The sequence below is a fragment of the Rhinopithecus bieti genome, unplaced genomic scaffold (genome assembly GCF_001698545.2).
Source record: "Rhinopithecus bieti isolate Rb0 unplaced genomic scaffold, ASM169854v2 scaffold_5022, whole genome shotgun sequence".
Taxonomy (NCBI): domain Eukaryota; kingdom Metazoa; phylum Chordata; class Mammalia; order Primates; family Cercopithecidae; genus Rhinopithecus; species Rhinopithecus bieti.
Window position 1 is genome coordinate 2,400,306 of NW_016804965.1, and position 26,541 is coordinate 2,426,846.

At 40.7% G+C, this 26,541-nt stretch overlaps 1 protein-coding gene across 1 annotated transcript in view; it reads right to left on the minus strand.

Moving 5' to 3' along the window:
- Nucleotides 1-1,221: 1,221 nt before the first annotated feature.
- MYO3A (myosin IIIA) overlaps nt 1,222-26,541 on the minus strand; it is a 271,870-nt gene continuing 246,550 nt past the window's right edge. Inside the window, 5 exon segments of the mRNA XM_017870799.1 lie at nt 1,222-1,928; nt 10,248-10,391; nt 12,051-12,091; nt 20,420-20,498; nt 20,500-20,524. Coding sequence (XP_017726288.1) covers nt 1,787-1,928; nt 10,248-10,391; nt 12,051-12,091; nt 20,420-20,498; nt 20,500-20,524 — 431 coding nt within the window. The 3' untranslated portion in view covers nt 1,222-1,786.

The following is a 26,541-nucleotide window of genomic DNA, read 5'->3' on the forward strand; positions in this document are numbered from 1 at the left end:
GGAGAATTTAGGGAGGGAAGCAACAGACTCCCTCCCTAAATTCTCCCTACACCAATAGAAGTAATAGAAGGGGTTGAGTGCCAGGGCTCTTGTCTTCAGGGGCCACCCCAGAAGGAAGCCTAGAAGGAAGCCAGGCAGAAAAGCTGGGTTCAGCTTACTGCTCCTTCCCCTGGCCCCTGCTCCGCCCTCACCACAAACCCAGGCCTTCTGGAGGCAAGTGGACAGGTGGCTAGAGGTGGAAGGGGGCCAGGCCACTTTGGGTTTTAGACACCCCTGCCCCTCCCAGCCCTTCTCTGGTGATCTGCTGTGCTGGTTTCCTGGGTTTCCAAGGCTGCTCAGTGCATTCACACAGCTGAGGGTCACTCCTTACTTTTCAGTCGCAAACTCAGTGAGGCTGTGCCGCTAATCCAGGGAAAAAGAAGGCCTGGAGTGCACTTGGACTCTGCCCTGCCATAGCTGCAGGTTTCCCCTTGGCCACATTGCATCTGTAAAATGAAGAGTTGTCTCTGGGGACCTTTTGGTGCCAACTCTTTGAGTTGGAGAGATGCCCTGTGGATCAGCGGTACAACAAACCTTCTGAGCCCCCTGCACGTGCCCTCACTCTTTGAATATTTCCCCAGAGTCTTTTGACTCCGGCCTGTGGGTGCAGGAGCCAAGGGCACCTACACAAGTAAGACCCATCCTGGTCAGAACCCTTCTTCCTATTCCATGCAACAACCTCATCACCTGTCCTCACCCTCTCCAGGTTGCTTAGATGGGAATGTCAGTTTCATAAAACAGCTTAAACCGGATTTTAGAATAAGGTGCAGTCAACCCAGTAATGCAAACTTCTGTCCACCCACTAGCCTCCCCCATTTTAAATACACACAGAGTCGGAGTAGCAAAGACGGCCCCAAATCTGCAGACTGGGAGAACCTGAAATCTGACAGTTCCACCCAGTGGGGGCACCAGCATCTTTATAGATGGGGCCAAAGACAGCCACACAGATTGGGAAGGCATCGTGCAGGCAAGCACGTGTGGTGTGTTGGGAATTTAGAGATTGGAGGCCTCTGCGTTTGTGTGGTAAGGGGTTTTAGCTTAGATTGTGTTTGTCTGAAGTGGCTGGGTGGTGCTGGGAGTTCGCTGATGAAGGCACCTCAACTCCCCTCCTTGGGCACCGTCACCAGCACAGCCTTATAGCAGAAGCCCCAGAGGGGAAAATGAGGGATCAGTCACGCAAACCACGGGTTTTCCAAGGCACTTCCTTTATTTAGCAACCTTAATAACCAAAGGAAGAGAAAGAGCAAGTTTGAGATGAAGTACATCTTCGAAATTCTCCCCACCCCTCCCGGGCTTTTTTCTCTTAAGATTCAACCGCTAGCATGTGTTCTGTTGGCTAAGAAAAGCCGTTTCCAAGAAAAAAATCTGTGAAGTCACCCCAAATGAGAGAAGGGTTGGCGAGATCCCAGACGCAGTGGAGGCCACAGGAGTAGAAAAAAAAAAAAAAAAAAAAAAGAACAAAGAGATCGATTCAGGGATGCCCCAACTGGCCGGCTGGTGAAAAAGGAGGGTGCGGGAGTTCGGAGAGAAGGCGTCGGGGGAGGTTTCCCGAGGGCTCCCAGGTCTCTTCTTTCGGGGCACGGAAGGCCGGCCCGGGCACTTGAGAGCCGAGCGCAGCAGGCAGCCTCTGCGGAGATCAGGGCCGCACTTCAGTGCCTGCTGGTGCCAACCCCAGAGTGCCTGCTCGGCTTCTGCTGCCCCGCAGGCTCGAGCGCCTTCCGACGGCGGTGTCAGCCTTGTTGCGCGGCTAGGACTGCTGGACTAGGCGCCGGCGCTGGGAGGTTTTGCGCAGGAGCCTCCTGAAGTCGTAGGGGTTGGCTGCTGCCCCTCTCTCCTCCTCCTTCTTCTCCTCCTCCTCCTCCTCCTCGGGGCTCTCCGCCGCCCAGCACCTGCAAACGAAACCCAGGGCCGGAGTGTCAACTGCACCACATTGAGCAGCGCGTCCCCACCTACCCCGAGTTAGGCGGGTCCTCTTCCTCTCACGTTCCGCCAACCGCGGACGTTAGGAAAGACACAATTGAAATGACTGGATAATGGCCAAACGTATCTGCGATAATTCTCAGCAAGTTTTCAAAACTCCTCTAAGCTGAGGAGCAGAGGGGCTGGTGGCGCCTGGTGATGGCGTTTAGATACGTGCTAAGTAAAGCTTCAGAAGGTGCAGTTTGGAAAGGTGAGTTTGGATTGCAATAATTCACAACCAAAAACCAAATATTTATTTTAATACCTTAATTTTAACACACTTTGGTCAAACAGAAAAAACTCAAATTGCCCAAATAGACACTCAATATTTTCCATTTTAAAACTGCTCAGATGTTTCTTTAAAAAATGCTCGCTCAAAATCTGACCAACTGCTTTGGTAGTGGCACCAAGAGCTACGGGCCCTGTTGGCTTTTTCAGTGTTTCAGTGTTTTGAATGAGGTTGCTGGGCTAAGTTTCTGAATCCGTTGCTGGGAACCCCTGCCAGTGCTTACCTTTAGATTCTGCAGCTTGTCGGGGAAGTGGGGTATTCCCTAAAAATGCAACTACATAGGTTCATTCACTCCTCACTCATTCATTCATTCACTGAACACCTGCTAAGCACCAGCCACCAGTGTAAGTGACGGGTGAGCAGGAGTCCTTGCTGTCATGGAGTTTATAGTCTAGTGCAGGAGAGACCCACGGACAACTTGAAAACACCAGGTGGTGAGAGGTGCTGCACAGAAAAGTAAAGCTGGGTAATGGGGAAAGAGTGGTGTGTGTGTGTGTGCATGTGTGTGTGTACAGGCAATTTCATACAGGGTGGTTGGAAAGCCCTCTCTGATAAGGTGATATATGAAGAGAGACCTGAAGGAAGAGAGTGAGTAAGCCATGCAGATCTCGTGGGGAAGGGCAGTACTTCCAGGAGGATAGATCAAGCAACGTAAAGGCCGCAAGTGGCTTGAAAAGACCATTGTGGCTTGAAAAGAGTAAGCAAGAGGGGGAAATAGCAAGAGATGAGAGAAGGAAGAATGAGGATAGAGTGTTCAGATAATTTAGTGTTCAGATAATTTGGACCACCTCAAGGACTTGACTTCTACTTACAGTGAGATAAACATTGAAGGGCTCTGTGCAGAGGAATCACGCATAACAGGATCTGTCTACCAGGATGAAAGGAGGAAGGCCTGTTAAGAGATTCTGTAGTAATCTAAGTAAGACTGATAGTGGCTTACACTAGGCTTGTGGAGGAGGAGGTGAGAACTGGCCAGATTCTGGTCATACTTGGAAGTAGAACTGAAAGGGGTTGGCTCACTGATGGATTAAATTGGGGTGTGAAAGAGAAGAACCAAGAATGTCCCCAAGCCTTTTGGCTTAAACAACTGGAAGGATACTGTCATTTAATAAGATGGGGAATACTGCAGAGAAGCATAATTTTTGCAGTGGGATAAAGATTTTAGTTTTGGTTATGCTAAGTTAGAGATATTTATTAGATATTCAAGAGGATATCAAATACATGAGTCGTGGCAAGGGTAGATATTTCAATTCACAAATTTTAAGTACAAAGACAATTTCCTTCCTTCCTTCCTTCCTTCTTTCCTTCCTTCCTTCCTTCCTTCCTTCCTTCCTTCCTTCCTTCCTTCCTTCCTCCTTTCCTCCCTTCCTCCCTTCCTCCCTTCTCTCTCTCTCTTTCTCACTCTGTCACCCAGGCTAAAGTGAAATGGTACAATAACAGCCTCACTGCAGTCTCAACCTCCAAAGCTCAACTGATCCTCCAGCCTCAGCTTCCTGAGTAGCTGGTACTACAGGCATGAGCCACTACGCCTGGATACTTTTTTTATTTTTATGTTTTTGTAAAGACAGGATCCCACTAATGTTACCCAGGCTGGTCTTGAACTTCTGGGCTCAAGTGATCCTCCTGTCTTAGCCTTCCAAAGTGCTGGGATGACAAGCATGACCCACAGTGCCAGGCCAGGAATTTTAAGTACACAGACAATATTTAAGGTCATGAGAGTGCATGTTGATAAAGCAAAGGACTGGGACACTCCATTATTGAGAGATCAGTGAAATGAGAAAAGTCAGCAGGAAGAATGAGAAATAGCAGCCAGTAAGGCAAGAGGCAAACCAAGAGAAGTGCTGTCCTGAAGGCCAATGAATGAAGTACTTAAAGAAAAAATGAGTAACATAGGTGTAAAATCACCGAGCATGGCAAAATGGAGGTCACTGTTGACCTTGTCAGAGGCAATTTCAGTGTTGTGCTAGGAGAGAAAACCTGAGTGAAGCGGCTCAAAAGAATAGGAAGAAAGAATGTGCAGGGGGTAGTATCATTACTCTTTCATGTTTTATTTATTTACTATACTGAAGAGCAGAAAAAGTGGGTGGTTGTAAAGCGGGGATTGGGTCAAGGGTGTATTTTATGATGGATCTGAATGCATCATGTTCACTAATTGCCAGAAATGATTTGGTAAAGAGAACAAACATTCAAGGTGCAGAAGACAGAGGGGACAATTGCAGGACAATGCCCTTGAGTCAGTGATAGGACTTGAATTCAGTGCACAAAGGGAAGGTTTCACTTTAGCTAGGAGGGTGGAAAGGTCATCCATAATATCCTGAGGGAAATAGATGGGTAAGTGGTAGGATAGATTCAGCATGTGTCTGTTATCTGCTACTGTTATAAGAGAAGGTTGTCAGCTGAGAGCCAGGAAGTTTGGAGGGTTTGAGGAGAGAGGAGGAAGTTTGAAAGAGTGGACCGGGAAAGTGGCATAAAGGATTTTTAGGGAAATGTAATATTGCAAAGTAACTAAGGGCCTGCCTAAGGTGTGGTCATAATTTTAAGTGGGATTAAACTGTTGTGATTTTACTCAGCATTGGAGTTTACCAGTTCAATATAATTGAAGGAGAGAGGGCAAGGCCATTGGAAGTATATGCAAATGAATGAAAATAATGATGAAAGGAGAGGTCTAGAACGTGGCCTGCAGATGGAATATGCTTTTATTCTGGTCCATTCTGAATAGGGAATTAAAAGGCAAAGAAAAAGAAAAATACCTTTGGCAAGGTCTTTCAGGACACCCTGAGCCCAGTGGATGCTTGACAGGGAAGGTCAAGCAGCATCATGATGGGTATTGAAGGAGCAAATCATCCTCTTTTGAGTTACTGACTTGAATTTTCATACCTATTCAGCTTATTTCTGTTGTAAGAATATTAAATGTCAACTATCTGCCAGGTATATCACACACATTATTTCTAATTCTAAGGACAACTCTGCAAGGCCTTAGATTCTTGTTATTCTCAATTTGCAGATGAGAAAACAGACTGATCCTAGTTGCTATGGCTAGTCAGAAATGGAGTGCAGATTCAAACCCGGGTCTATAGGTCTCAAATCTTATGCTTTCCTCCTTGTATCCTTTTGCCTCTTTTTTTGTTCATGCTTCTTTCACAATTCTCCTGTCTCTTAAATGAGGCACTTGTGTTCCATCTTATTTTCCCCTTTTCATCCTCCATTGATCTTTTTGCCATAATTAAAACCTGCTTATGCCCTAAACAACCCACATCTCTCACCACTGCCCAACAGAGACCCCACTAGGTCCCATCTTCAGAGGAGACAAGCAGATGTCAGCCTCTTGTTGTCCTCTTTTTCTCTAGTGCCATTCTCTAATCACCGATTGCCTGCCATCAGCTTTCTTTCATTTAGTCCATGAGAACAATGAACTATCAACAACAACAACAACAACAAAAAATCAAGAAAACAATCTCACTTACAGTAGCTACAAAAAATACTTAGGAATAAATTTAACCAAGGAGGTAAAAGACCTATGCACTGAAAAGTATAAACCACTGATGAATGAAACTGCAGATGACACAAATAAGTGGAAAGATATTCCCTGTTCATAGATCAGAATAATTAATATTGGTAAAATGCTCATACTACCCAAAGCAATCTACAGATTCAATGGAATCTCTATCAAAATTCCAATGACAGTCTTCACAAATATAGGAAAATCAATCCTAAAATTTATATAGAACCACAGAAGACCCCAAATAGTCAAAGCTATCTTGAGCAAAAAGAAGAAATCTGGGAGACATCACACTGCCTGATTTCAAACTGTATTAAAAAGCTATAGTAAGTAAAACAGCATGGTACTGGCATAAGAACAGATGCATAGACCAATGGAACAGAATAGAGAGCCCAGAAATAAATCCAACATTTACAGTCATTTGATTTTCAACAAACATGCCAGAAACACACAATGGGGAAAGGACAGTCTCTTCAATAAATGGTGTTGGAAAAACTGCATGTCCACATGCAGATGAATGAAATTAGATAGTTATCTCGCTTACAAAAAGCAATCTCACACACAAAAATCAATTCCAAATGGATTAAAGACTTAAACATAAGACATGAAACTGCAAAACTACTAGAAGAAAATATAGGGGCTAGCTCATGTGATGCTGCCTACAAAGAGAAAAGAAAAGAAAAGAAAAGAAACAAATTATAAGGGAAAAGCTCCATGAAATTCGTCTGGGCAATGATTGTGATCTCAAAAGCACTAGCAACAAAAGCAAAAAATAGACAAATGGGATTATATCAAACTAAAAAGCTTCTGCACAGCAGAGGAAATATTCAACAGAATGAAGAAACAATCATTTAAATGTGAGAAAATATTTGCAAACTATATATCTAAAAAGTGGTTAATATCCAAAATATAGAAGGAACTGATACAACTTAGAAAAAAAACCCAAACAGAAAACAACCCGCAAATAACCCAATTAAATAATGGGCAAAAGACCCAAATAAACATTTCTGAAAAGAAGACTGAGAAATAGTCAACACGTATATGAAAAAATGCTCAATATCACTAATCATAGGGGAAATGCAAATTACAAACACAATGAGATATCATCTCATACCTGTTAGGATGGTTACTATAAAAAAGATGAAAGGTTACAAATGTCAGCAAAGGTGGGGAGAAAAGGGAAACTCTTGCACATCATTGGTGGGAATGTCAATTAGTACAGCCATTATGGAAAAGAGTATGGCAGTTCCTCAAAAAATTAAAAACAGGCTGGGTGTGGTGGCTCACACCTGTAATCTCAGCACTTTGGGAGGCCAAGGTGGGCAGATCACCCGAGATCAGGAGTTTGAGACCAGCCTGGCCAGCATGGCAAAACCCCATCTCTACTAAAAATACAAAAATTAGATGGCTGTGGTGGCAGGCGCCTGTAATCCCAGGTACTCAGGAGGCTGAGGCAGGAGAATCACTTGAACCTGGGAGGTGGAGGTTGCAGTGAGCTGAGATCATGCCATTGAACTTCAGCCTGGGTGACAGAGCGAGACTGTGTCTCAAAATAAATAAATAAATAAATAATAAAATAAAAAAAAATATGATCCTACTTCTGGGTATATATCCAAAGGAAATGAAATCAGTATGTTAGAAAGAGATCTGGGCTGGGCGCTGTGGCTCACGCCTGTAATCCTAGCACTTTGGGAGGCCTAGGTGGGTGGATCAATTGATGTCAGGAGTTCGAGACCAGCCTGGCCAACATGGTGAAACCATGTCTCTACCAAAAATATAAAAATTAGCCGGGCATGGTGGCACGTGCCTGTAATCCCAGCTACTCGGGAGGCTGAGGCAGAAGAATTGCTTGAACCTGGGAGGCAGAGGTTGCAGTGAACCGAGATTGCACCACTGTACTCCAGCCTGGATGACAGAGGGAGACTCACTCAAAAAAAAAAAAAAAAAAAAAAAAGATCTGCACTCAGCTGTTCATTGCAACATTATTCACAAGAGCCAAGATATGGAATCAGCTTAAGAGTCTATCAATGGATGAATGGATAATGAACATGTGGTATATGTACACAGTGGAACACCCTTCCACCTTAGAAAAGAAGGAAATCCTGCCATTTGTAACAACACGAATGAACCTGGAGGACAGAGTGCTAGGTGAAAGAAGTCAGGTGCAGAAAGACAAATATAGCGTGATCTCATTTATATGTGGAAACCAAGAAAAAAAGACAAGCACACAGAGCACTGAGTAGAATAGTGTTTACCAGGGGACTGGTCGGGTGACTGGGGAGAGATCAGTCAAAGGATACAAAATGTCAGTTAGACAGGAGGAATGAGTTCAAGAGATCTATTGTACAACATGGTGACTATAGTTAATAACAATGTATTGTGTAATTGAAAACTGCTGAGGGTAGATTTTAAGTGTTTTCACCATAAAAAAGATAGCTAAGTGAGGTAATTCATATGTTAATTAGCATGATCAAGCCATTCCACAATGTACACATATCTTAAAACGTGTTCTATACCATAAGTTTATACACGTTTATTTGTCAATTAAAAAAATCACAAGGCACTCAATTCACCATTGCTGTTGTCTATTACTCCCAGACTTACACCTTCTTTCTTGGGCAATGCCAATACTTGGTGTGTGTATATACACAAAACGATATTCTTTGTGCTCTAACATCTTCTGACATGTAGTTTAGTCTCAAATTTCTCCAGTTGTTTCAATAGCAGTATTCTGCTGTTTGGTTTTTGTTTTCTATTTTAAATTCAGAATACTGTCACGGCTGTTTTGTCTCTGTAATCTTCCTTAGTTTAGAAAAAAAACCTTATCTGAGTTACCTTGTTCAGTTTTGTTATATCAGTATACTTTTCCTCTAGCATCAAGCTCTTGGAGTAAGGATCACGTCTTACGCACTATTCTATCCACCCCTTCTTCAAATGCCCAGCATGATCTTTTGCATAGGATGGAAATACCGAGTAATGGTTAAGGCCGTCAACTCTAAACGTAGAAAGCCATGTGTTCAAATTCTGGCTCCATGAACTTATCATCTAGGTGACTCTTCGCAGTCACTAAACTTTGTAGACTTAGCCTCCTCATCTATAAAACGGGGCAATAAAAGTAACTGCCTTATGCGGTTGCTGTGAGGATTAAATGAGACAATAGCATAGTGCCTAGCACAAAGAGGCAGTCAACAATGCTAGCTGCTAGCATTTATTCCAGTGGATACTAAATACACACCCATAGACATCACTTAGTCTACATCAGGAGTATTTCAGGGATAGAATGCTTTCATAGTAGACAGTGTGTCTGCCAGTGGGGGGAAGCAGAAGGATACATTGGAGAAGCGGCAGAGTGAGCTTTTAAAATGGGAAGAAGGTAAGTCAGTGAAAAGCAAATGGGCATGGAGTGCACATCTGGGATTTTAGTTCACTAACTCAATGTGTGACCTTGAGCAAATCACTTAATCTTTCTGGCATTTGGTGTTCTTCTGTACAGAGCTCTGCGGTTAAACTAGAACAACTCCAAGCTCCAACATGTTACAGTTCTGGATCCCAAGATGGAAGAGCACATCTTTTGGAGGCAAAGGGCAAATATCATAGTTCAGGTGGAAATTCTTTTGCAGATATGGAAATGAAGCTTAAAGAGGTCAGCCAACATGAGCAAGGTCATTCAGCAACTAAGCAGCAGGATCAGGAACCAAACCTAAGACCATGTGACTCTAAAACTTCTTTTCTTAACCACCATGTCACGCTGTAAAATGGGTGAGGGTTCTGAGGACCCTAGGCTCACAGGATATTCATTTAGAATTCTGGATGAACAGCTTTTGTTTTCCGTCATTACTCCTATTTTCATATGCCATGTTTGTTTTATTATGTACCCTGATCTCAAAACTCCACACATATTTTGGGAAGAAGGAGAAAAAAATTCCCCAAGTATGAAATAAGCTGCAAAATAATTTACTTAATGTCAGAAAGTTGGTGGCAAGATGAGAATTCAAGCCAAAATATGCATTTTTCTATGAAGTTTTCTCTCAAATGTTTTTGGGTCTGACATCATTGATTCTGAGAAATTAACAAGCATAATTAAGAAACCAATGAGTAATTAAAATTACATTGGTTGAGCTTGAATATAGATTTTGGATATGATATATTGCTTACAATTAGATGACCATATAATAATTTATCATCCAAAGTGAAGTACTTTTATTAAATAACAGGAGTTTTTGTTAATAATTACATCAAGAAAACAGGTATAAACTCAGTTTTTGCTAGGAAAACTGAGGTGTCTGATTACCCTACCATAACACTGTACATGACGTTACTTTTAAACACCATATCACTCAAAAGATGCAATATTCAGTAAGAGTGCTTTGTCATTCATCTATATATAAAGTGAAATATCTTAAGAAATGAAATTGTGAGTATAAAACTGCAAATGCTGTACTTTAAAGTTTAGCTTTTTACCTTTCATTAGCCTTAATACATTGATTCTGGAGTTCTTGCTGTGGTCTTCGTTCTCTTAAACTAGGGCTATGTTTCTTTGGTCCAGAACGACTGGGCAAAAATTCCTTATAATAGAAATCTTCCAAATCTAATAATTTTCCCTGACTGTAAATGAACACATAAACACACCATTGCATCAATCGAATTTTCTACTCAAACTTATAAGATACTTGTTTTTTTCTTTTATTTACTATAATTTAGGAGTAACATACATATGTCAGTAGAAATGCAAGGTCTTGAAATGTGGGAAAACAGTATATCCCATAAGTAAAAAAAAAAACTTTCATATCTTACCTGAATAGAACATTAGCTGTGGGAGCACATTTTCTGGTTCTATTGCACTGAACTTGGCACCAAACTAGTGGTTACTACAATAGCCAGTGATTGCAGTGTTTCAGTTTGGCCAGTCTAGATCAGCGGTCACTACTGTCCTTTAGGCCATTATCAGAAAAGCTCACCTTTGTGTACTAACACTCAGCATTTTCAAATTTTATCAGCCCTCAGTACATTGATACACATATGATCTTAACTTACCTCCTTCATGAGTAACATTCTGTCCTCTCTCTATTCTTTGTTCTTTAGTGGATTAATTTCTGTGCTAGATTTTAACACCCACACATGACATACACGTAAGTGTGCATCCTTGCCCGTGTTAATTCTTGGTTCTACTCAGGGCACAGTCCGGTTCCTATGGTGCTCAGTATCTGTAGTCTGATGGGACTTCCTAAGAGGTAAACAAGTAGGACTGGAAAACCTCCAGGTGCTACAGTGCTTCCAGGAAAACACACTTTTCAAGTTACAGATACTAATTGAAAAAGGACTTTCAGGATGTCACTGATTCAGAAATGAAGAACTGTGTTCACTCACGCTGAATAGAAACGCTCTTGTTTGTTCTTGGCACTCACTGTCTGGAAATTGGTTGATGTGAACACTGATTAAATCAGTGATATAGTATTAAAAGAGTAAAATATCAGTGGGAAATATAAGAAAAGGAGAATAATGTGAATTTAAGTGTGCTATACTTGCAGGTAACATGAACCTTATCTTCTTAACAAATCCATAAAATTTACAAGCAGCAAGATTTAGCATGTGTAGAAGGAGAAAAAGCAAAAAGGAGTTTGGGGAAAGAAAATTCATGAATACAGGCATGTTCAAATTGCCCAACCAAAACCATTCCATGGAACAAGAAAAGCAAATTATTGGGAGGGTACAATTCTTTGAAAACATATTTAAGTTCTTAGTGCTATGCTGGCTCAACAGATTTCCAATAGGCAGGATCTTATATATAAATCACATATTTGTAACGTAAATGTATTGAGTGCACATTACTTTCCAAATCTATCCATATAAAATAGGTGATTTTTTTTTTTTAATTTTTTTTAATTTTTTAGACAGAGTCTCCCTCAGTCGCCCGGGCTGGAGTGCAGTGGCGCGATCTCGGCTCACTGCAAGCTCCGCCTCCCAGGTTCACGCCATTCTCCTGCCTCAGCCTCCAGAGTAGCTGGGACTACGGGTGCCCGCCACTACGTCTGGCAATTTTTTTTTTTTTTTTGTATTTTTAGTAGAGACGGGTTTCACTGTGTTGGCCAGGATGGTCTCGATCTCCTGACCTCGTGATCCGCCCGTCTCGACCTCCCAAAGTGCTGGAATTACAGGCGTGAGCCACCTCGCCCGGCCTAAATTAGGTGATTTTAAATTATAATTTGGACACATGGATTTTTGTTTGAATAAGATGACTGACTGAAATCGAGAAATAATAATTACCTGTCTTTCCTTGGTCTTCGTTTGTCTTCTTGGATTGACTTCTAAAGGAAAGAAGAATTCAAAAGACCTATATAATAGTATGATCTTAATATAATTGATATATTACTATAATCTTAATATGTAAATACATTTACTTTTAAAAGATTGTTAGAAATAAGCAAGTAGATACAATATTTTAAAAATTTAAAGAAATATAATTACTCAAGTTTTATTAATTATATATTTCTGGTTATTTTTTACCACTCCTAAACTGAAAGGAATCTTTGCATTCCATATGAAAAATGTATTTCCCACACAGTGATCAATATAGACAAGGTTACATAAGATCTATTTACTACAAACGGGAGCAACTGTAAAATTTCTGGGAAGCCCATTTCTCTACTACAAATGCAGTTGCGATGGAAGCAGGTTAATTAAGCTGCTTTGAATGTCTTGCTTCTTTGTCTGCAGGTAAAACAGACGGGTGAATATGGAGGGCAGGTGCAACAGTCCGCAAAAAGAATGGAATTGTGACTTCATAAACCTATAGGACCCCATTTATGACATAAACGTAGCAGCATAGATGATATATGTTTTCATTTGTACAATGTTTTCATAGTTGAGAACTTTATGTATCAAGGTCAGAACAAATTAAGATATGCAAGTATGGAAATAATTAGATATATTTTAACTGATACTTCAATTTGAACATTAACAAAATGGTCCTTTGTATATAAGTTTCACGTTATATACAAACCAGTACTATCTTTTGCACTGTAGCATTAGTAATGCTTTTTTATGTGTGTGCTACTTCAATATATTTGAGCTCATATATTTACATGTTGCCACAGCATATTTGTCTTTTAGGCTGAGAAAGCAGACACCATACTCACCTTGAACAAACTGAAGATATTATAATTGTGGAAACCCTATAGCAGGTATCAAGTTGGCTGGTACCACAAAAGTGTTGTATAACAAAAATGGCAATTAATAATGGTTTATAAATACTGAGAGTTTCCTCCAGTATTTTTAGAGACATAGTAAGTCCTGTTTATTTTCAGGATTTATCATTTGTTGTACTCTAAAATAGTAGATGAGTGAAACAGTTCATGGTTTCGTCTATTATTGGTTGGCATTTTAACAGGTGGATGAGGTAGAAGTGAGTGCTTCCTTGCATCAAGTCTGGGAGGAGACCATTCAGGAAATAATGTAAGGGCAGGATATCAATTACATTCCTGTTCTCCCGTTTCCTATTACTTCACATTCTTGATCCAATGCCCTAGGCTAAGAGGTGCTTACAAATAATTACATTGCCCGCATAGGAACAGAGGCCACTAGCAGTTCAGTTAATGATCTCTGGGACTGGGGTGGTGTTTGTTGTGGTGGTTGTTGTTTTAACATGACTTCGGTAGTAGTTTCCTACAGAGGTCCTGCCTCCTTCATCCATTCCCTGAAAAAAAGCCCCTTTGTTCTAAGTAACAATTATCTATAGTTCAAAGTTTGTTTAAGTGATGGCAGTACGCTGAATGACAGGGATGCCCTTTATACAACCAAGAATCAAATAATGTTCTGCCCTTGAATTCTCAGGCTGGTGAGGATCCTATTTATACTAGATCAGCACTTCCCTCTGAGATATCGTGTATATAAGTTGGTTCTCAGTTACAGGAATTCCTAGAAGAGGACATATTGTCCAGACTTCTTTCACTCTTGCCTGTGTTAGAATATTCTTTTTTTTTTTTTTTTTTTTTGAGACAGGATCTCGCTCTGTGACCCAGGCTGGAGTGCAGCAGTGCAATCTCAGCTCACTGCAACTTCTGCCTCCTGGGCTTAAGTGATCCTCCCACCTTAACCATCCTTATAGCTGGGACTATAGTCATGACCCATCACGCCCGGGTAATTTTTGTATTTTTTGTGGTGACAGGGTTTCACTATGTTCCCTAGGCTGGTCTCAAACTCCTAAGCTCAAATGATCCACCCACCTCGGCCTCTGCAAGTGCTGGGATTACAAGTGTGAGCCACTACATGTGGCCTTGTGTTAGAATATTCTCATGAAATGTGATTCAATAATATATTTTTCCAAAAATTATTTAAGATGGGTCATAATAGAATTGTTATACAATCAAAGTAATAAAGTAGAAATTGTAAATGAGAAGTAAAGGAGGCAAAGGAAGTAAGTGCGTTAAGATGGAGGCTTACATTTGTCTCTTAGTTTTTCTAACAGCTGGGGCTAAAAGGGGAGCGTGATGCATTAACCCGTACCTTTTGTCATGAAAAGGGAAGCATACCACTCCTCAAAGGTGAGGATTTTATAAGAAATTTATTACACGGACTTTATAGCAGGGACTTTTTTGCTCAGATGTACAGTGTTTTCAATTATAGTTTTGAAATTACAAATTAAAAACTTGAAATTTGAAATGAAAATAAAGAAGCAAATGTCCCATGGCAGTTTCTTATAGAACCAGTGTAGAGAAAAGAAAGAAAGAGGAGACAAACATGACTCACGTAGATTTTCTGGCTTGGGTGTTTCTTGAGGAGGCCTTTAAAAGAGTAGTGTCTTAGCTCTGAAGACTTTGAAGAACCTATTCCTTAATCAGGCACATTGCACTCCCCCTCCAGCCCCACCCGACATAAACATGTTTTATGACAAAACGTTAAAATTCATATCCATTATATCATGGTGAGCACAATCTTACTTTCCTTTTGGTAATACACTACCAATTTCTTTATTAAGATGGATGAAGAAGGAGCTAAAACGTTGAAGTCAGGAAGAAAAAGACTTTGGAGTGGCCAAACTAGCTACTGCTGTAGTTCAGGGAAAGTACTGGAAAGAATAATAAAATTGGAAGGGATCTCTGATAAGATTGTGTTCGATTACTCGTTTTTTTGAGGAACCTTGGCCCTGAGTCATTTTTGCTGAAGCTGCACAGCTTTGAGTGTTAGCCCAGGCAGTACAACAGCCCATGCGCACTCTACTAATGCTCTCCACCACAGGCACACATCTGCGGCTTGGCTCACTCTTATTTTGGACACAGCAGCAGCATTTCCTGGACATAAGAGATAAAGAGCATCAAGTCATAGGGAAGAGGCAATACTGATGTTAAGGCCGCCAGAATCACCATTGTAAGAAGTGACATCCAAGGAGAAAAAAAAAACAAAAAACTATAAAAATAGCCAAACAACTGAAAGCAGAGATGTTCGTGTTGGGCAAATGTAAAGGAAATAATTTTCTACAACTCAACAGCCCCTGAGAGTACCGTACTACAGGGGTCTATTATTTAACAGTCTTCTAGTTATGATGTTAGCTGCACAGTGTTCTCAGGACAATGGCTGTAACAGTGAGCAAAGGCCTCCATAGAGCTTCTAGTTTAGAGGGGGGTTACACAGGAGGTAAGTAGATAAATAAATATTTATAAATGCAATTAAGAGGCCTGGGTGTGGTGGCTCACGCCTGTAATTCCAGCACTTTGGGAGGCCGAGGCGGGCAGATCACCTGAGGTCAGGAGGTCGAGACCAGCCTGGCCAACATGGTGAAATCCCGGCTTTACTAAAAACACAAAAAACTTAGGGGGGCAAGGCAGTGGGTGCCTGTAATCCCAGCTACTTGGGAGGCTAAGGCAGGAGAATCGCTTGAACCCGGGAGGTGGAGGTTGCAGTGAGCTGAGATCAGGCTACTGCATTCCAGCCTGGGCAACAAACAACAACAACAAAAAAATGCAAAACTCACTGGAGAAAAATGAAGCAGGCCAGTGATAGATAGAGAGATTGGGTGCTGCCTTAGCCACGGCAGTCAGGGATCCTCTCTGGGAAGTATAGATCCAAATGAAACCAAACCAATAGCCCCATAGACTGTTCTTTTTGATAAACATAGAAACTAACCCTTCTGGTCTTAAAGCTGGAAACTTATTTGTTTCATCTGAGTTGCTTCCTCAGGAAATAACCTTTAGGCCCCTCAAAAAAAGAACTGAAACTCACCACAACAGTGCACTCCTTCACCATGATTGCTTCCTTGCCCCTCCCCAGTTCTTGTTTTCTTAAACGTTGTTACATTTCCTCTCTGCTATATAAATCCCTGGCGTTAGTCATTAAGGGAGATGGATTTGAGACAGAGCTCAGGGCTCTTGGGCTGCAGCACCTGATTAAGGCCTTCTTCTTTGGCAATACTCGGTTCAGTGGTTGGCTTTCTGTGCCGCGTGCAGCCGGACCTCAGCCAAACCCCTGGTGTTTCAGTAACATGAATCGAGTACAAACATTTTGAATAGTGCTACAATAAAAGTTCACAATAATGTATTGTATATTTCAAAATAACTAAAACAGTGGAATTGGGATGTTCCTAACACAAAGAAATAAATGCTTGAGATGATGGATACTCCAGTTACCCTGATTTGATCATTACACATTGTATGCTTGTATTGAAATACCACATGTATTCCATAAACATGTACAACTAGTATGTATCCATAAAAATGAAAAATCAAACATTAAAAAAGTAAAAAAAATTTTCATTCACTGAAGTGACCCTGGGTCATCAAGAAAGGGTTTAAAATAGACAGTATATCTTAGAAAGACTTTCATGAAAACCATTTAAAGTTACAGAAAGTATTTGGTGGTTAAAGGGAGTGGGACCTCATTACAGCCACACTTTTCACTATGTGTAATGCCTCAAATCCTGGGAAGGGCCAGATAAATAGGAACACATGGTATCTTTTCACTTATAATAATATACTCCTTTTCTGTTTTATTTTTCATTGAAGCCATAGATTTCAAAGTCAGAGTTATAAAAAAGGATCCTATTCCCTAATAACTTAGGATGTATGGAAATATAGTTACTTAAAAATAACAGTGCGATGACAAAGTAAGCTTCTTGGGGATGGAACTCATTTATGAGGCTCAGAATTTGCTCCACAGTTCTCACTGGTTGTTAGTAATAAATGTTTCACTTCTGTTAAGGTCTTTTACAATTTCTCATACTGGGAACAGTATCTGCTGTTGAAGCCATCACAATCACTTGTCATTTCAGTTGCACTTAATAAAGACCACTGAGTATCATTTACTACATAAACTCAGGGTTAATAGGGAATGTTTGGTAATTTCTTTTTTTTTTTTTTTTTGAGACGGAGTCTCGCTCTGTCGCCCAGGCTGGAGTGCAGTGGCGCGATCTCGGCTCACTGCAAGCTCCACCTCCCGGGTGCCCGCCATTCTCCTGCCTCAGCCTCCCGAGTAGCTGGGACTACAGGCGCCCGCCACCGCGCCCGGCTATTTTTTTGTATTTTTATTTAGTAGAGACGGGGTTTCACCATGGTCTTGATCTCCTGACCTTGTGATCTGTCCGCCTTGGCCTCCCAAAGTGCTGGGATTACAGGCGTGAGCCACCGCACCCGGCCATGTTTGGTAATTTCTAATCTTGTTTCTGCTGTTCTATTTAACTGTATAAACAAATGTCAGAGTATTTGCTGCTTTTTAAATTATTTGAGCAGCACAGAAAAAAATCAATTTCATTTCTTAATTGGTTTCCTATAAAGTGACTGTCAAAGGCAGGTATCTGGAATTTTAGATTTTTCTCAATTTACTCCTATTTGCTTTTCATTCCTTTATTTCATTGCTTTCATTTGTACAACACATATTTATTGCATGCCTGCTATGTGTCAGGTTGAATGCAATAGGCAAACTCCTTGACCTTGTGGAAGCCACACCAATCCCTCTTTAGCATGATAAAGTGTCATAAAAGGGAAGTATGGGCTTCTTAGGGAGGATATAGGAAGAGCTCTCTTGGGATTTGGGAGTGACAAGAAGGTTTCCTGAAGAAAAAGACATCTAGGCTGAGGGTGTTTTGATCGTGAAAGATGAGAAGAGAAAGAGGATGTGTGTTTTAGGCTGAGAAAAGGGCATGTCCAAGGACAAATGTTTGTGGACAATTTGAAGAGGAAAGTGCAGGTTACTGGGGAGGAAGGGCTGAAGTGGAGAGTTTGGAGGGGTGAATGAATGAATATCAAGCACAGAGGCTGGACAGGGTGAGCAGGGCCCAGATTTTGACAGGCCTTCATATCTTAGGACAGTGGGAAGTAACAGAAAAGTTCCATCAATGGGAGGATAGTATAATTAGATATTAATTTTAGAAATACAACTCTGGCTACAGTGTGGAAAATATATTAATTAGAAGGGGAAAAACGAGACCAAGGGACCAGTAAGAGGAGTGACTCAGAAATACTGACAAGACGTGCTGGCCTGGAAGAGGGTATTAGCACAGAGCATGGAGAGAAATAGAAACTCGAGATATTTGGATTTAGATTTTTGAATATGGAAGATAAGAACAAGGGAGAAGTCAAGGTAATAGTCAGATTACTGGCTTGTAAAATTAGTTGACTATTCATAAAAGACCACAGATTCTATTTATAGGAAATGTCCAGAATAGGCAAATCTACAGAAACAGAAAACTAGATTGGTGATTGCCTAGGGCTTAGGGCAGAGGGGTGGGTGTGGGAAGTGACTTCTAATGGGGCTCTTTTTAAGGTGATGAAAATGTTGTAAAATTGATTGTGATTAAATTATTGTACTAAAAACCATTTAATGTATATTAAGGTGGGTGAATTGTATGGCATGCGATTTATATCTCAACAAAGCTGTGAGTGTGTGCGCCCATGTATGGATGTGTATGTGTGTGTATATATCTCTATATATGTATACATGGATGCCTGTACGTCTCCATGTAGAATATGCAAAACAAACATTAGGTAGTTTGATATTTGAGGCTGGAGCTACAGAGAGATCTAAGCCAGTGATAAAGATTCAGAAATCAGCAGTCACTGAGGTCGTAGTAGCTAATGAGATTGTCTAAAGGAAATGAGAGGGGAAGAGAATGGGTTTCCACAGGCAACCCTCTGTGGAAACTGAAAATAAATCACTAGAGAGAAGGGAAAGAACTAGAGAAGACTGGCTAACTTGGAGGTCAAATGTGAGCTTCATTTTCTGTCTGCGAGGTGGGAGACTTATTTCCAACTGATTCTCTGGGTTTTGACACATCCTCTGGGTTCTCCAGGGCATAGGGGAGTGCTGCTTTCTCACTGTGGCAGTGGAGAGCGGAAGAGTGAATAAATATTGCAAATGGAGGGACCAGCCAGTGGGTGCAAAGGCCTCAGGAGCATGAGAGAATGCAGCTCACCAGCAGAGTTTCAAGCAGTTCACTGTGGCTCAAGGACAAGAAGAGGGCAAGAAAAGAGGCTGAAGAGCAGTCGTGGGTCCCAGGAAGAAGGCCTTGGAAGGAATTAGGACCTCATCCTGAAGGAGTTGCTGAGCCATTAAAGGAACAATTAAGGGAGGCGCATGCTCAGAGGTATGGTTTTGAGACATTTTCAGGTGCAGGCTGGAGAGGATGCAGTTAGACAGTTATGTGGCACCTGAAATATACCAGAGTGGGAAATGATGATAGTCTGAAATATGGAAATTGCTGTGAGGTTAGGGGGGAAATGAGTTGGAATAAGTTTTGCAGGTAGAAGTCACAGTTTAGAGCCACTGATGGATCACAGGTATGAGAGAGAGGACAAAAGCCAGAATGACTCCCAGGTTCTTGGTTTAGGAGACCATATGGATGACAGTGGCATTCATGGAGAACAGGAACATGAGAAGAAGGTCAGGCTATCAGGGGCAATGCCAATGAGTCCTCATGCTGTTAGTGAGCAGGAGCTGTGGGGTCAGAAGACCTCAATAAAATGAATGGCCTGGCAGCTAAGGCATGCTTATCTGTGTCTTGGAATCCTGATCTGAGAGATATGGATAATACATTCAGGGCTATTTCCAGGATTAGCTATCACAGTGGATGTGAACAAGCCTTATTCTAGGCCTGGAATTTGAAAGATGCTTAATAAATGCCTGTTTCTCCCCTTTTGTCTTAATAAATGCCTGTTTCTCCCCTTCTTAATAAATGCCTGTTTCTCCCCTTCTTGTCACCCAGGCTGGAGTACAGTGGTGCAGTCTCAGCTCATTGCAACCTCTGCCTCCCAGGTTGAAGCGATTCTCCTGCCTCAGCCTCGTTTTCTTCTAGTTTCACCATAACCCACCCATTTACACCAGGGCCCCTCTTTAGAGAGCTCCTGCTATGATGGGTTTCTCTTTCTGAGTTGATATTTTCATGTCAGTTCATGTTAATGGACTAGCAGAGAAAGTTTCAAGGAGGACGTGGTAGGTACTACTATGGGAGAGGCTTGAATGTGAGGAAGAAGGGCTGGAGGAGATCATAGTGCCCAGATCCCCAGCCAGGGAGGGGACTGAAGAGGAGACCAAGGCCTCTCTTTCCTGCCAGGCCTTCCTTTGTGCCTGGCCTCATCTAGCCACAGTTTTCACACTGGCCATTAGTAGATGTGATGGCTCCCATCTGATAGTAAGAGTGAGCCACTTACATGTAGTAGATAATAGTATGTAGAGTCTTCAGGGTTATTTAATGTTTTGGGTTTCCGGGGTCGTCTTGGGGTCTCAATATTTTGGCTCCTCTCCTTTAGAGATACCTATAAGAAAGGTGATCATAAACAAGTATTCAATTACAAAGACTATTATCAAGTGATGTTTTCCTTTTGGGATAAATAAGAAATTATATACCTATGACTGAGGCTAAGGCTGGAGAAAAGGAAATACTTTTGCTGCACAACCAACCCTTATCCTACTCCTTACCATGTGCTTTCCTCTAGTTGTCTGGTAGTCTAGGACTTTGAGAGCCCAGGGGAAGAAAACAAGAGGAAGAAAAGAAAACAATGCAGCTGGGTGCAGTGGCTCACGCCTGTATCCCAGCACTTGGGAGGCCGAGGCGGGCAGATCACTTGAGGTCAGGAGTTCAAGACCAACCTGGCCAACATGATGAAACCCCATCTCTACTAAAATACAAAAAAATTAATCGGGCATGGTGGCGGGCACCTGTAATCCCAGCTACTTGGGAGGCTGAGGCAGGAGAATCACTTGAACCTGGGAGGCAGAGGTTGCAATGAGCTGAGACTGCACCACTGCACTCCAGCCTGGGTGACAAGAACAAAACTCTGTCAAAAAAAAAAAAAAAAAAAGAGAGAGAGAGAGAGAGAAAGACGAAAGAAAGAAAGAGAAAGAAGAAAGAAAAGAAAAAGAAAGGAAGGAAAAGAATAGTTTGGTCATGTGGAATTGAGTAGAGCAGTTCAGAGGATGGATGACGTCAGGGGTCAAAGCTGCCAGAAAAACAATTTAGAAAGCAATGTTATGCTCACATCACAGAACCTCTTCTGTCCCTTCTCTCCCTCGTGTGTTAGCCTCGCGTGGTGACCCATCTACCTAAGCACTGCGTGATCTGCATTTTTAAGGACCGCCTCATATGTTATGGCTCCAAATGAAGAGACTGCTCATTTGCAAAGCTGACTCTTTCTCAAAAGCCTAATCTGTTCTTTTTCCAAAATTTAGAACCTCAAACCTGTAGCATTTTTAGATTTGACATTAAAAGAGTGACCAAGAAAGAATAAATTTTGTCATCTTTTCCTACTCTTTCTGTTAATATAGCCAAGATCTCAAACCTGGAACAACACTGTCAGAGCTTCTGGTGATCTGTACACTTGGATGTTCATGTTCATTATAAGTAGCTTTATATTTACAGAGCTAATAGACCTCACTAAATATTTCTATTTTTTTCATGATTCTTGACAACTCCATCCACAGGCTCTGTTTGTGCAAGAATGTCTGCTCGACAGATAGATCAGGATAGAAGTGTGAGTTGGGTATGGTACTTATTGGAAAGCTTCATTCAATACACCTGAGCATATATTTCTAGGTAGGACTTTAAAAGCAGTAATAGCTCATTCTTGCATACAGTAAAGGGGCAGTGATGATTCCTAATCCCCAGATGTTGAAATACACAGAGAAACAGAGCTGTCCCAAACTATACTAATCAAATAGAAGAATATTTATATTTATTATATGTAAACAACTGTGACTGGCAAGTATAAATCAGCTTCAACCAATGGTGAAAGACTCATAGATGTCTAACTTTCTAGTTCCCTGACCAGCCCACTAGGTGAAGATACTGATTACAGCAGCATTTATATTCTGACATTATGCAGCTCATTCATTCCAAAAGGTATGGGAAATTTCTGGGTGACAAAGGGGATCAGCTAATCGGGGGTACTTCATAGAGGTGTAGTGCATGGAACAACGCTCTTCATTGAAACCTCAGCAATCACACATTGCTGTCCTTTTATGAATAAAACAAAAAGAGATATTTGTCAATGAGATCATGTTATTACCGATTAGTAATAGACAAAGCATTTGTCCGACCCATCCCTAGAGGTTCATCTCCCATTCTGTCTCTCCCTTCCTCAAGGAATAGACGGAGGAGGTGGAGGGAGTCCAAATATCTGAGTCATTTCTGGATCCATCTTAGACTGTCACAGGCACGAGGAAAGATGGTAAGGCCTGAATTCTTGCCACCACCATAAATAGTGGTCTTTTATTTTTTCCTTCTCATTATCCTCTCCCCCAGTGCTGATTATTAAATAGATTCTATTGGCTCTTGCAAAGTTTTATCATTTCAAAATGCGTTTGTCATATCCATTTATATTACTCATTTGAATCTGAATAACAAGATACATAAAATATGGTATAAGTTATTAGATATTCTTAATATTTTAGAAACATGAATGTGGTGTGTGACTAAAATTTAACTTGGCTTTAATATTATTTAAAATCTGAATTGAAATATCAGAACATTACTATCATAATACAAATTAATTAAAATGAAGATGGCCAAGAAGCTGAATAATTGCCAAGAGAGTGAAAACAAAAAAAAGGTTCTGGGAATAAAGGCATTATTGATCTTGTGTTCATTTTATCATCAAATGTTCCCCCATTCAATCTGATTTCTCTATTGAAAATGCTTTCTATTAGGTTGTTGCAAAGGGAATTGCGGTTTTTGCCATTAAAAGTAATGGCAAATTAAAAGTAATGGCAAAACCCGCAATTCCCTTTGCAACAACCTAATAGATGGTGAAGGGTCCTTTTCACCAACAAATCCAAAGGTCCTTTATCTGTCCCTGTTGTCTCTGACCCTTCTTCATTAAGCATTATTAAACACCCCTCGTCTTCATGACTCAGGATAAAGTTTCTGAAGGCAGATGCCTTATCTTATTTTTCTTTGTATTCCCAGTACTTATAAAAAATACTTGACAAGTGCTTAATATAAGTTTGCTAGATGACTAAGTGATCTTCCCCTTGCCTCGTGGATTGAATCATCCTTTCCTCAGGTCCTGGCAATTTCCGGTGTTCCTAATGCACACCTCAGGTCTGGCCCTCCCATCCCACAGGAGCTCTTGCCCTAATTTCTTACTCCTTACTGAATACTTCTCTCTCAGACTCAAATGAACCTACAGTCATCATTCTTCTCCCTCTAAGATTCTATACACTACAACCTCAATGGCAGCATTATTCCTGCTTCCCAGGTTGAAAACACTGATATCACCTTTGCCTTGTGTCTCTTCTTCATCTCCTACAGACAAGCAATCGTTAATTTCTGTCCATTGTTTTGACACATCCTTTGAAATATCTAATATTCATCCACCACTTAGTTTCATTTGCCATTGCAATCACTCTGGATGAAACGACTCATTTAATAACTGTGGTAGAGTCTTAATATGGTTTCTGTGCTTTATCTCACAAATGAAAACCATATTTTCCTTTCTTTTTCTTTTTTCTTTTTTTTTTGAGATGGAGTCTTGCTCTGTCTCCCAGGCTGGAGTGCAATGGCGCAATCTTGGCTCACTGCAACCTCTGCCTCCCTGGTTCAAGCGATTCTCCTGCCTCAGCCTCCTGAGGAGCTGGGATTACAGGTGCTTGCCACCGCGCCCAGCTAATTTTTGTATTTTTAATAGGGACAGGGTTTCGGCATGTTGGCCAGCCTGGTCTCGAACTCCTGACCTCAGATGATCTGCTCGCCTCGGCCTCCCAGTGTTGGGATTACAGGCGTGAGCCACCACACCTGGCCCAGATTTTCATTTCTTAAATACTACTTTAATTGTGAAATTTCAAGTTTCAAAAATTTATGATGATGCCTCTTTTTCCCTTCTTCATCAAGTTTAAACTTCTGACTCCAGGTTATTTACAATCTTAGCAATTTCAATTTTATCTCCCATTTCCCCCCAAATGAACTTTCTCCTCTTGTCAGTCCAGTTATCTCACTGAAACCCTGATAGACAATGTTTATAGCTGTAACTTTGCTTTTTCTCACCTTCTCATAGAAAAGCTTTTCATAGACTTACTGAAATCTTAAGCTTGTTCAATGTCCACCTTCAATCCTATCTCTTTAATGAAGTTTTCACTGACTCCCCAGTGATCTCTCTCTCATTGAGCATAAATGGTACTTGCTAGACGCACAAGCCATTTTAAACCTGTTACAGGCTGAACTGTGTCACCTCAAAATTTACATGTTGAAATCTTAACCTCCAATACCTCAGAATGTGACTGTGTTTGGGGATAGGGTCTTTAGCAAGGTAAATAAGTTAAAATGATGTCATTAAAGTGGGTCCCAATCTAATGTGACTGCTGTCCTTAAAAGAACAGGAGATTAAGACAGACACACACAAATAGAAGACCATGAGAAGATGACCATCTAAAGGCAAGGAAAAAGGCCTCAGAGGAAAACAACCTTGTTGACACCTTGATCTTGAACTTCTAGCCTCCAGAACTGTGGGAAAGTAAGTTTCTGTTGTTTAAGTCACTCAGTCTATGGTACTTTGTTATGGCAGCCCTGAAAAACTAATATAGAACCTAATCCCGTATGTCTTGCCGCTTACTATTTTTTGCTGTGATTTTTTTTTTTTTTTTTAATAGTGGAACTAGAAGTCTCTAGATGGTGGGGATCATGACTTAGGTTTTGATGTCCTTGTGCCATTTCATTGGTGATCTACATGTGGTAGTGTTTGAAGATGCAAAGATTGTGATTTCATTTCAGCTTGGAGATGTAGTGCTAAGTGAATAGTAAATATTAATATACTTCTGTGAACTGGATCACCATTCTCATCACATATAAAAATAAATTTCTGATGCTTTAAAGATTAATATAAATAAAAGAAATAATAAAGCTCTTGGAAGAAAATCAGGGATAATTCATGAGCAATCTAGGGGCATGAATGTTTTAATCAAAATTCAGAAATCATAAAAATATAGACATATTTGCCTATTAAATATAGGCAAAAACTTTTATGTGGCAACAAAGTCAAAAGACACATGATAGACTTGGAAGGCTATATTTGCAACACAGATATAAAGGGTTCATATTTTTAATATGCAAAGAGTGCTAACAAATGGCTACCAAAAATATAGACCAACAGAAAAGTGAGCAAAATATTTAAGTAGAAAATTCAAGATGCGCAAATCCAAAAAGCAAATAAGCATGGGAAGGCACCTGAATTTACTAGCAGATAAGAGAATATAAATTAAAATTAGATACGATTTTACTCCAGACACATTAGCAAAGATTAAAAAGAAGGATATCACTGATGGACAGGAGGTCAGGACAAGTGTATGCTCCCAAATTGTTGAAGGACATGTCAATTTCTAGAGCCTTTTAGGAAAGCAATCTATTAAAACCAAAAACATCTTGCAACTCAATAACTTCATCACTGGGGATTTATCCCAGTGTACAGGTACATTTTCAAAGATATTTACTGCAACATTTTTCATCGTAGCAAAAAATGGAAACAAAGAGAATATCTAACAATAGGGAAAAGGTTATATAATTATTGTGATTCACAAATACAGGATTATGCAGCCATTAAAAAGAATAAATTACAGCTATACTAGTTGATGTGCAGGGATTTCTGCAAAGGTATTGAGAAAAGCAAGTTGCTTAAGTGTTTATATTATGATCATACTATGATCCTATTTATATAAAACGATGAAAATCTCTGTTATGTACATATACCTACATGTATGCACATCTGCAAAAAATATGAAAAAATGCATGTTCTATAATAAGAGTTCCCTTGGTTGGGGGTGAGTAATGTGGGTTGAGAAGGGGAACACAGGGGAGGAAACAGGAAAAAAAAAAGAGAAAAAGAAAACAAAACACTACATTAAATAATAATCCTGGAATGCGCCGCATGCAGTGGCTCACACCTGTAATCCCAGCACTCTGAGAGGCCAAGGCGGGTGGATTACCTGAGGTCAGGAGTTCGAGACCAGCCTGGCCAACATGGTGAAAAAACTCCATCTCTACTAAAAATACAAAAATTACCGGGCATGGTGGCACATGCCTGTAATCCCAGCTACCAGGGAGGCTGAGGCAGGAGGATCACTTGAACTCAGGGGGCAGAGGTTGCAGTGAGCTGAGATTGTGCCACTGCACTCCAGTCTGGGCACCAGAGCAAGACTCCATCTCAAAAACAAACAAACAACAACAAAAAAGAATCCTGGAATGTATGGTATGGTAGCATTGATGTAAAATTATAAATATGCATGTTGGTGTGTGTATATTATGGAGATTTAAAAATCAAAATGCATCGAATTTTCAGAATTTCTG